Below are 11,675 nucleotides of genomic sequence, written 5' to 3'. Positions count from 1 at the left end.
AGAGGCTGCCTGGATCTTTAATTTAAAGACCCTTGCTCCCTTCGGTCTCAATGTAGACTTTGATCTGAAGCCATTCTTGTGATTATTGTGATTTTGCCATTGTACTTGTTTGTTAGATACATTTTAGACTACAAATGCTATGATTGTATGCTATCCATTTGTTTGTCTTTTTGTATGTTCTTTGTATGCCATTTTTTTAAATATGAGTTAACCAATGATATTAGGCCATACTTGGCCATGATTACAAACACCTGTGTGTCTTGACACTATATAAATGACTCATCTCGCAGTGTTTGTGATGATACCCTGATGAAGACAGCTTCGCTGTCGAAACGTTGGTTATTACATTTTTGCATCTGAGCTCTTAGAGTGTGCGGCTTTCCTTTATTTTCTAATGGACTTGATGATATCTTCCTCAGCGCTCATTGATAACGCACAGAGTAGAATGCTCAGTCAGCATCAGTTCTAAAACAAATATTCAAACCAATATTGTGATGAAACATAGGTGCAACCCATAAATTAAATGACTAGTATTCTAATTTATAATTCTATTTTTGAACCATTCTCATGTTTGTTTTTTTAAGGATCATGCTCTCTTTACCCTCTCATCAAATTCCCATTTGTCACCATCTCAAAAACCGAGATACTGTCATCATTGAGCTTCCCTTTGAGGTTGGAATACAAAGTCTTTGTGATAAGGAAATCTGCACAGTTCTTTTCCATAGGCCTCATCATTCAAGGCTGTTTCTGGAAATGGCTTATAGTTGCTTCCCTCGGCTCGGCGATGGGCCGGCTACTCATCTCACAGTCATTTTGTCGTACATTGTCCTCATTCATTTGTGACACTTCTGTGGACCCCGCCTGGAACCCAGGCACAGTGTTGGCTACATGTACTACATGCACTTTGTTCCTGCCGTTCTTACTGAGAATGCAGCTGAACACCTTCTTGAAGCCTTTGCGAAAGTGCTTGGACACCAAGGCGTACACAATGGGGTTGAGGCAGGAGTTGGCGTAGGCCATGCAGTGAGAGAGGATCCTGAATGCGTATGTGGTCTGGTTGAAGGGGAAGTCTCCATACAGATAGCATAGGATCACCACATGATAGGGCAGCCAGCATATGCAGAAGAGCACTGTGACGATGATGATCATTTTGGTGACTTTGCGCTTAGCCCTCTTGGACTCTGACATCCCGTCCAGAGGGTCCACAGCAGTCCACAGGTACTTGATGGTTCTGGTGTAGGACAGGCTCACGATGAGCACAGGGATCACATAACCAAACACAAAGGTGCACGTGTCCAGCACCTTGCGGTTGTACTCCTCCCAACCTGGAACACAAACGTTACTGTTGGCGTAATCTATGAGGTCGTAGTAGCTCAAATACGGTCCTGCGAAGATCAATGATAGTCCCCAGATGACTACCATGGCAACCACAGCATTACAGGGCGTTCTCAACTCTCTAGAGCGAAGAGGGTAGCGAATGGCCAGATACCTAGACCAAACAGAAAGACTTAGTTCCATATTCCATTAAAACATAATGCCATGAATCAATATACACTGAGTGTACAAAACATTAAGTAACACCTTCCTAATATTGAGTTTTACCCCACCCACCCTTTTGCCCTCAGAATAACCTCAATTCGTCGGGCCATGGACTCTACAAGGTTTCGAAAGCGTTCCAAAGGGATGCTGGCCCGTGTTGACTCCAATCCTCCCCACAGTTGTGTCAAGTTGGCTAGATGTCCTTTGGGTGATGGCCCATTCTTGATACACACGGGAAACTGTTGTGCATGAAAAACCCAGCAGCATTGCAGTTCTTGACACAAACTGTTGCACCTGGCACATACTACCATACCCCATTCGAAGGCACTTAAATATTTTGTCTTGCCCATTCATCCTCTGAATGGCACACATACACAATACACGTCTCAATTGTCTCTAGGCTTAAAAATCCTTCTTTAACCTGTCTCCTCCCTTACATCTACACTGATTGAAGTGGCATTAACAGGTGACGTCAATAAGGGATCATAGCTTTCACCTGGATTCACCTGGTCAGTCTCATGGAAAGAGCAGGTGTTCCTAATGTTTTGTACACTCATTGTATATTGTTTGTTTTATATGTGTAATTGCAAGTCAACTGGGATTTCATTATACTCCACCTTCTAAATGGAATTAATTGTTTTTACTGTTGTGTTGCTTGCACAAAGACATACAAATATTATGAGCGCTTACTTCTGGGGTTTAATAGAAAAGCGGCACATTGGTGCTGCAAATGGAACTCATGAAAGGGCAATCAGTGTGTGTGTATATTGTTCATCCCAACCTGGCAGTGAAATAATTGCTGCTGGGTATTCTAGGTCTCAGCTGTAGCCTGAGTGGATGCTCATTTTTCACATAGAGGACATCTATCAAATGAATGTCCCCCTCCAAAAGGTAAACAACACCAGGGTTTCTGCTCCCTTATTTAATGTAGTGAAAAAAAAGACCAGCTATTTTCACTGGGCTGAGCATAGCGACGGCCCTGCAGAATAAAAGGCATCCACTTATGCAGGAAAGAAGAATATGTCAATTTCATGTAGGGATAACACATTAGTGGTCTTTTACTGTACTCAATCACAGATTCAGCCTCAATTTCAGGTCAAGACCTACTCTTTCATTTCCACATTTTAATACAGATAAAATGCCCTTCCCTTGATCACATGAATACTAGGTTTCAATTAACATGACCAACAGGGTTGCCAAAAAATAAATGCCTGATTAACATTCTTCCTATCTCCCTATGCTCTGTGAAAATGTCAAGGCTGTTTTGTAATAATGACCAATGGATGACTACAGTATATGTTACTGCCGTGTGCTTTGCTAAATGAGCGTCCAGCCTCTTCTGTAGAGAGAGCATTGGGCGCTTGAATAGAGAGGAAGTGTGCTGGGCTTTAATGAGGTGAGGGAAATAGTGACCTTGGCAATAGAACTCTGTACTTTAATTGGCATCGACCTTTAGAGATGCTGCACAGGTTATGTCTCTGTGCTTTCGGTTAGAACTCAGCCGAATAAAAATGACAAAATATTTCACAAATTAAGTCTATTCCTATCAGCTCCTCGTTATGAGCCATAAAGAAGCACTTAACCCAAAATTAGAATAAAGATCTTCTTATGGAATTTGTATACATGTAGAAACTTTTGTATAGAGTATTTCAATGTTTTGACATTTTAACGTAAAATGAGACATTAGCGAACAAGAGCTACAGCGTACATACCTGTCGACCGAGACGGCGGCAAGCGTGAAGCTGCTGGCGTACATGGTGAGGTTGATGAAGAAGTGGACCACCTTGCACATGAAGGAGCCGAACACCCAGCCCTCCAGGGAGTAGATGGTGGCTTGGAAAGGCACGCAGAAGATGATGAAGAAGAAGTCGGCCACGCTGAGGTTGAGGATGAACAGGTTGGTGGTGTTGTATCCCACCTGGCCGCTGCGGAGGAGGACGGCCAGGACCAGACTGTTCCCAATGGTCCCCAGCAGGAATATGAGCGAGAACACCACGGGCACGATCACACTGGTGGGATTCAGCTGGTAGCTGTCCGATGTGTTCCAGTGCCCTGCTGTTTTGCTGAAGTCTTCCAGATCTGACATTTTGGGAGTACTTTAGAAGTTCTGGAAGAGAATGAGAGAAGTACATGATGTGTTTAATGCTGCTGAATTATGACTGCAATGGGGCTACAGGGACTTTAGGGAACACAAGACGGATCCTTGTTGAACGTATGGATTCATAAATGTTTTAAAACCAATTAATTCAAATGTTCAAACCACGAGGATAGGGAGGAAAGTTCGTTAAATATTTCTGGTTCTCATGACACTACAATTTCTATAATGTCTCATGTCCTGAATCCCTACATTGCGCAAATTTGCGCAACTATTTCCTTTTGGATGTTTTATTTTACAATAATGGTGGATTGTGTTCCAACTGTGAGGATAAAAATGTACTCCTAATAGGTGTAATAATAAGTCACCCTAGTAATGCTCTAATCACAGTGACGTTGCAGAAATTATTGATGGTTCCACAGCAATTGTGAGATAAAATTGTTCTGAAATCAAAGGCTGGTGTTCAGAAAAGCTAACAGATTATGCTTTCATGGTATTTTCAAATGAATAATGCACAATAGTTTGATGCTCGTTTCACTGGGACTGATGAAAGAATTGTGAGACCAAAGCCGACCCGATAGAATTCCTTCCAATATACAACACTACCCATAGCAAGTATGATAGCTAATCTAATGCTTCACTAGATATGGGAAAGGGAATCTATCAGTCAACACAGAACACAGCATGCAGTACACAGTGTGAGAAACCCTCCAGCTCTATTGTCATCAGGGTCTTGTGCTAACAGGCGATTGGATGGGAAAAGGTGAAATGCTTTTTCTTCCACGTCAACAATCACCAGAGCTGCGGAGAAGAAAACAAAAGACAACCATGTATTTTCATAACAGGGATCCGGTGCATGCTCAGACTACCCAAGGGATCTGTCCACTCCACTTGTGTCTTTTCTGTAGCCTTCCCACCCAAAGTGACCTGGTTAGCATCTTGCATGGCATGAAGATGCACACATCCATTTGCTGCTAAGCCATACCAGCAGCAAGGTCTAGTAAAAATTGAGTAGGGAGAGATGTTGGTAGACATGGTAGAAGATAGACAAGTCTCAATAAATCATGTGCATAGAAATAAGTAAATCAAGAAATCTTTGGGAGTGCTTACTTCAAAATCCGCAGGGATGTCATTGTTTTACTTAGAGTTTCCCAAACTCGGTCCTGGGGACCCCAAGGGGTGCACGTTTAGTTTTTTGCCCTAGCACTACACAGCTGATATAATCAAGTCATCATTAAGCTTTGATTATTTGAATCTGCTGTATAGTGCTAGGGCAAAAAAACAAAACGAGTTTGGGAAACAAGTTTTACATACTGATGAAATCAGCATATCAGATCACATCTGATTACAGTAGGCCTGCCAGCACAATGGCTTTGGAGTGTGCCTCAATAACGTTTCAATGATGCCCACATTTTAATGGAAATGGTTGAAAGGACATGACACACACACAATCACTAATATTATTTAAATGCTGTGTATGTATCCTGTGTGTGTGTATTTCTTCTCTCTCCTTCTCCCCTCCTCACAGGTGGCAATCATCATTCCCCAATCAGTCATCAATCTGAAGACACACCTCCTCCTGTTTCCAATCACATCCCCTTTCTCTTGGTTTAAAAACCCCGTCAGTTGTTTTCTCAAGAGCTCAATCTGTCTGTCATTCAATCTCTCTGTGTCCCCATCTCTCTCTCTCTCTCTCTCTCTCTCTCTCTCTCTCTCGATCTCTCTCGATTAATCTCTCTTTTGTTTTTGCACCTACATGTCACTTTGTCCGTTATCCTGTGAGTATTGTATTGTTGTGGTACATGACTGTGTGTTTGTTGGTGGGAAAAGGGGGTAACAAGACAAGTTGCCCATGGGCATACATTACCCGTAGGAATACTTTGTCTAAGTACCCTAGTTAGAACTGGGCGTACCACCCACTGTATTTTATTGGTTAGTTAGCTAGCGGTTATTGAAGCAGGTAGACTTGCTTAGGGGTTTTTGGATATTTGTTTATTTTCTTGGGTCCAGCTCAGCCCCTTTTCCTGCCCCCCTTTACCGTGTGTTTAACAATAAACCATTAGTGTTTGACTGTAGATTTAAGTTGTCTGTGGTTATTTGTTCTCACTGTTACTTTTTCACTGTTATAATTTGCATGAGTTATGTTACGGGTCTCGTTTCCATCCCCCCTAGACTGCAGGGCCAAAGGGATTCATAACATGCAGATTCAGATGAAACCATGACAGATGATGCAGAAATGGATTTGTTACTATGAGAGTGATTACATTGTACTGTATGAAAGCTTAATGTAGGCCTATACAGTAGAGGCTTGTTTGGATCTACAGTCGTTATCTTATTTGTGAACTAAACTATAAATAAAAATACATACTGTACTTCCTAACAGCATGCAGATATTAAATCAGTCTATACATGAGGACCATGCATACTGACATCATTGGACCATTCTCACTCTATTTTTCCTGTTCAATGTTCATGTTGGACCAACGATGAGTGTTGGTAAATTGGCACTTGCTGTAAGTGCCACTCTGGACAAAGTATGGCTCATCCTCCAAAATACAGCAGAAGCTGCTTGTGCAATCCACCATTTCACCCACTGTAATTCATATTTTTTTTCTCTGAAATATAGTATATCACTATCGGGATCTATCATAAAAGGAGTAAAACATTGATGGTGTTGTAGATTTTGCAGTTATTGTGAATGGTTCAGTTAAGCTAGTTTTCTCTACCTCCACTGATGTCCAAAACCTACTTGTTATTAGAGATTTGTTATCAGTTATACCATTAAACCACAGGAAAAATAGGTTACAATATATCTGTTGGCTTGGATGGTACTTGTCTAGCATAAATTTGACAGCTCTTAAAAAACAAACATTTCTCAAAGCAGAGCTGTACCGCCATTGTCACGGTTGTCGTAAGGAGAAGCGGACCAAAGTGCAGCGTGTGTGTCGTTCCACATTTTATTTACACTGTGAAACTATGCAATACATAAATAAACTGAATGACAAAAACAAACTGTGATGCAGAGGTGAAACATACACTGATTCAAAGATAATCTCCCACAAACCCAGGTGGAAAAAAACCCTACTTAAGTATGATCTCCAATTAGAGACAACGAGGACCAGCTGCCTCTAATTGGAGATCATCCCAAACAAAACCCCAACATAGAAATACAAAACTAGAACCTGAACATAGAAATAGAAAACAGAGAGAAAAAAAACGGTCACGCCCTGACCTTCTCTACCATAGAAAATAACATATTTCTATGGTCAGGACGTGACAGTACCCCCCCCCCTCCCCAAAGGTGCGGACTCTGACCGCACATAAACAAAACAACAAATCTCCCCCCCCCCAAAAAAAAAGAAAAGGGAGGGCAGGGTGGGTAACTATTGTCTATGGCGGCTCTGGTGCAGTACACATAACCTTCCCATCCCGCGGATCCTCCCACAGAGGAGGCGGCTCCGGATCAGGGCATAACCCCCGCTCCGCCCGCTGATCCCTCTGCTTCTGTGCCACCGGACCGCGGATCATCGCCGCCGCCGGAGACTCTGGGCCGCAGGCCGCCGCCGGAGACTCTGGGCCACTGGCCGCCGCCGGAGACTCTGGGCCACAGGCCGCCGCCGGAGACTCTGGGCCACAGGCCGCCGCCGGAGACTCTGGGCCACAGGCCGCCGCCGGAGACTCTGGGCCACAGGAGGGTCCGGACTGCGGAAAGTCACTGGAGGGTCCGGACTGGGGAACGTCTCAGGAGGTTCCGGACTGTGGGCCGTCTCAGGAGGTTCCGGACTGTGGGCCGTCTCAGGAGGTTCCGGACTGTGGGCCGTCTCAGGAGGTTCCGGACTGTAAAACGTCGCCGGAAGCTCCGGACTGGGAACTGTCGCCAGAAGCTCCGGACTGGGAACTGTCGCCGGAAGCTCTGGACTGGGAACTGTCGCCGGAAGCTCTGGACTGGGAACTGTCGCTGGAAGCTCTGGACTGGGAATGCGCACTGGAGGACTGATGCGTGGGGCTGGCACAGGTGGCGCCAGACTAGTAACATGCACCTCAGGGTGAGTGCGGGGAGCAGGAACAGGACACCCCGGACTGGGCAGGTGCACTGGAGGCCTGATGAGTGGGGGTGGCACAGGTGGCACCAGACTGGTAACACGCACCTCAGGGCAAGTGCGAGGCGCAGGCACAGAGCGTACCAGGCTGAATAGACTCACTGGAGGCCGGGTACGTGGGGCAGGCACAGGATATACTGGGCCGTGGAGGCGCACTGGAGATCGAGCGTAGAGCTGGCACAACCCGTTTTGGTTGGATGCTCAACCTAGCTCGACAAATGCGGGGCGTGGGCACAGATCGCACCGGCCTGTGAATGCGCACTGGTGACACAGTGCGCATTACCGCATAACAGGGTGCTTGCTTCGTCACTCGCTCCCCACGGTAAGCACGGGGAGTTGGCTCAGGTCTCCAACCTGACTCTGCCAATCTCCCCGTGTGCCCCCCGCACTTGCCTCGTGGTTGGTTTAGTGCCTCGTAGTGTCGCCGCTCCGCTCTCCCTGCCTCAATTTCCTCTTTAGGACGGCGATACTCCCCAGCCTGCCTCCAGGGTCCTTTCCCGTCCAATATCTCCTCCCAAGTCCATTTGTCCTGCTGACCACGCTGCTTGGTCCTTTGGTGGTGGGAGATTCTGTCACGGTTGTCGTAAAGAGAAGCAGACCAAAGTGCAGCGTGTGTGTCGTTCCACATTTTATTTACACTGTGAAACTATGCAATACATAAATAAACTGAATGACAAAAACAACAAACCGTGACGCAGAGGTGAAACATACACTGACTCAAAGATAATCTCCCACAAACCCAGGTGGAAAAAAAAACCCTAGTTAAGTATGATCTCCAATTAGAGACAACGAGGACCAGCTGCCTCTATGTGGAAATCATCCCAAACAAAACCCCAACATAGAAATACAAAACTAGAAACTGAACACAGAAATAGAAAACATAGAGAGAGAAAAACCCTGTCACGCCCTGACCGACTCTACCATAGAGAATAACATCTTTCTATGGTCAGGACGTGACAGCCATATACTTCCACCTCATAGATCTCTATCAGCCTACACCAGACCCATCACTCCTCATAACCAAACTGGACTTGATCCAGCACAGGACTGACTGATCTCTACCGTACCATGAACATGACAAGTCAGATGTCAAAACAACAGCTGTTGTAACCAACTTTAAATTGCCATGACAGAGAGTATTGTTTCGGCCAACTAATTGGCTAGGGATCCTATTAGGTTTGTGACATGACTGCTAAGTTGGTTGCCAAGCTAACATCTGCTGTCATGATTGCGTATGATTGATCTGATATGACATTATTGTTATTACAGTTTTACGTATTTGTGACAGAGGATTCAAGTCACACTTTAAAATAACAACAACTGTAAAGGCTTTATAGCACATTCATATCGTCTTAAAACGAACTACTTAGATTCTTCCCAAATCATTCATAAGTCATACTGCGTTAAGGGTGATATTAAAGTACATCTGGTGATTTGTCAGTGTGCAGCATCCTGCCTTTCCCACCTTTTAAATTGCATGCCATTGGCTTGATCTCTGGGTTAATATAGGGATCATGAAAGCTTTAAAAGTAATATTTTGTCAAATCACTGTCAAATTATTATTACATCAGCTGAAAGTCAGGTATTTGACGTAGCCTATCGGTTAGCACGTTGGGCCAGTAACCGAAAGGTTGCTGGTTGGAATACCTGAGCCGACAAGGTGAAAAATCTGTCGATGTGCCCTAATTTGCTCCAGGGGCGCTGTACTACTATGGTTGACTCTTCTTACATATTTCTCCTATAGGCCTTAGAGCAGTACCATAGCATACAATAAACCCCTTTTAAATTGTCTCATTCACTGAATGTTTTCTGGTTCATAGGAATGGGAAACAGTCTCTCTCAAAAACACTGTCTTTCTACCTCCTATTAAATCTCTTACAGACTCCATATTAAATCTAATTGGAATATCTGGGAGATGACAATTACAGTAGCAAACACAGACTCAACCTGGGAACACAAACACAAAGAAGCAAACATAGTGGAATGAGCACATCCAAACACGTCACAAACATACCTAAAATCTTCAATAATCAAATACCCCAAAAAAATTATTGTGCCTTTTTAATGTAAATGAGGCTTTTGGAGAACAGGATTAAATTGAATATATCCGATAATAAAAGCATAGATTTTCCTAACACAACGTCACATTTGTAATCAGTAGACTACCTTCGCCCACCGTTCCTCACATATTGCCAATATGTGACCTTGAATAAAAATGAAAAAGCAAACTGTCAACATACCTCTGTGGCTAATGGACGATTGATTACCAAAAGAGGAAGGGCGGTTATGTGAAATACACTTTCTTTTTTTTAATAAACTCTGAGGCATCCTCAGTGGAGTTGTATGAGACAATAAGTAAGTAGTTCTGATATTTAAATCAATGCTCTCTAGCCTACCACTTTAGCTTTACCGCTACTGTCTATAGTCCATTTCCAAGAGGCGTCTCATCACTCCTGTTGTCAAGAGTCAGAGCCGACTCTCCTCACCCTCAGCAAGCTGAACTCTCAGGGGGAAACAATCTTGACATACATTTGAGTTTTGCAGTGGGATGTCTGTTGAGTAGCAGGAGCTGGCTGACAGGAAGAGCAGCATGACAGCCAGCCTGAGAGGCAGGCAGAGAGGACGAGCTAGAAGAGCTATCGAGCTAATCCCTTAGCTTGTGTGAACCAACAGTTGGAGAGGATGCAGAATTTGCCTCTCGTCTTGAGTCATAATGATGGTTTTGTTTGGAATTACAGCAGTGATGGAAAATAAGAGGAGGGAAAATGACGGGATATAAAAAATAAACATACGATTTTCTGCTTTTCCTTGTCACGGATGGGCTATTGCAGCAGACGACCACACCGGATTCCACTCAGCTAAAAACAAGAAGAAGCAGCTCCAGTGGACATGTGATCACCAACACTGGACAATTGAGGAGTGGAAATACGTCGCTTGGAACATGGCAGCGAGTCCAGTTTACTTGAGTGGCTTGCTCAGTCCCCAGAGTTCAACCCAATAGACCATCTTTGGGATGAGATGGAAAAGGCTGTTCGCAGCATGAATGTACCACTGGCCAATCTGCAGCAACTGTGTGATGCTATCAAATCAGCATGGACCAACATCCCTGTGGAACGTTTCTGACACCTTGTAGAATTCCCCAAATAATTCAGGCTGTTCTGGAGGCAAAGGGGGTCCGACCCGGTACCAGATGGGTGTACCTAATAAACTGTCCGGTGAGTGTAGATCAGTGGAATAAATATGTTTATAATGAACAAATGTAATTAAACAAAATGAACGTGAAGACACAAACAACATGTAACCAAACTTCTGAAGCACATTCTCATTGCAACAGTAAGAGTAGTTCATTTCCATCTAGCATCACACATTCCAGTGGTCGGCTGTTATGCACCTCCTCACAACATAATATGGTACATGGTAAATGCATGTGAAACCTTTAGAAGAATTGCTTTATAAATATTTGAAGGTGTTTGGGCATGAATGTAGACACATCATGCAAATTAGAAGTAGATGTATTTAGGGTGATCTTTACTTACCAGGATTACTGGCAAACGATATATCCGTTGTTCAAATGTCCTGTTTATGTTTGTTGTGTTCTGCTACCCTCAACAGAAAAACAATGATGCTCATGCTAATATCTGCTCCATAGCCTGAGCTCTCTCTCTCCTCCCTCTCCTCCGTTGCACATTGATATTCTGCCTGGATCTCTCTCTCTCCCTCTCTTCCTCTCCCTCCCTCCCTCTCTCTCTCTCTCTCTCTCTCTCTCTCCCTCTCTTCCTCTCCCTCTCTCTCTCTCTCTCTCTCTCTCCCTCTCTCTCTCTCTCCCTCTCTCTCTCTCTCTTTCTCTCTCTCTCTCTCTCTCTCTCTCTCTCACACTTCCCTTTCCCCCTCTCACAAAAGCTCCTCCTCCACATTTAATTGAATGTTCACACTTCACTGCA

At 44.2% G+C, this 11,675-nt stretch overlaps 1 protein-coding gene across 1 annotated transcript; it reads right to left on the bottom strand.

Annotated features, from left to right (window-relative positions):
- Nucleotides 1-334: 334 nt before the first annotated feature.
- Nucleotides 335-11,431, bottom strand: LOC106601153 (galanin receptor 2b). The gene is made up of 3 exons (XM_014193113.2): nt 11,271-11,431; nt 3,252-3,646; nt 335-1,489 (listed from the first exon to the last, which is right to left on the bottom strand). The coding sequence occupies exons 2-3, from the start codon at nt 3,623-3,625 to the stop codon at nt 736-738; spliced, it is 1,128 nt and encodes a 375-aa protein (XP_014048588.1). The 5' UTR covers nt 3,626-3,646; nt 11,271-11,431; the 3' UTR covers nt 335-735.
- Between the last annotated feature and the right edge of the window lie 244 nt (nt 11,432-11,675).

This window comes from Salmo salar, chromosome ssa03 (genome assembly GCF_905237065.1).
Source record: "Salmo salar chromosome ssa03, Ssal_v3.1, whole genome shotgun sequence".
NCBI classification, from domain to species: Eukaryota; Metazoa; Chordata; class Actinopteri; order Salmoniformes; family Salmonidae; genus Salmo; species Salmo salar.
Note: the sequence above shows the minus strand (reverse complement) of the source record. Positions and strands in the feature narration are given on the sequence as shown.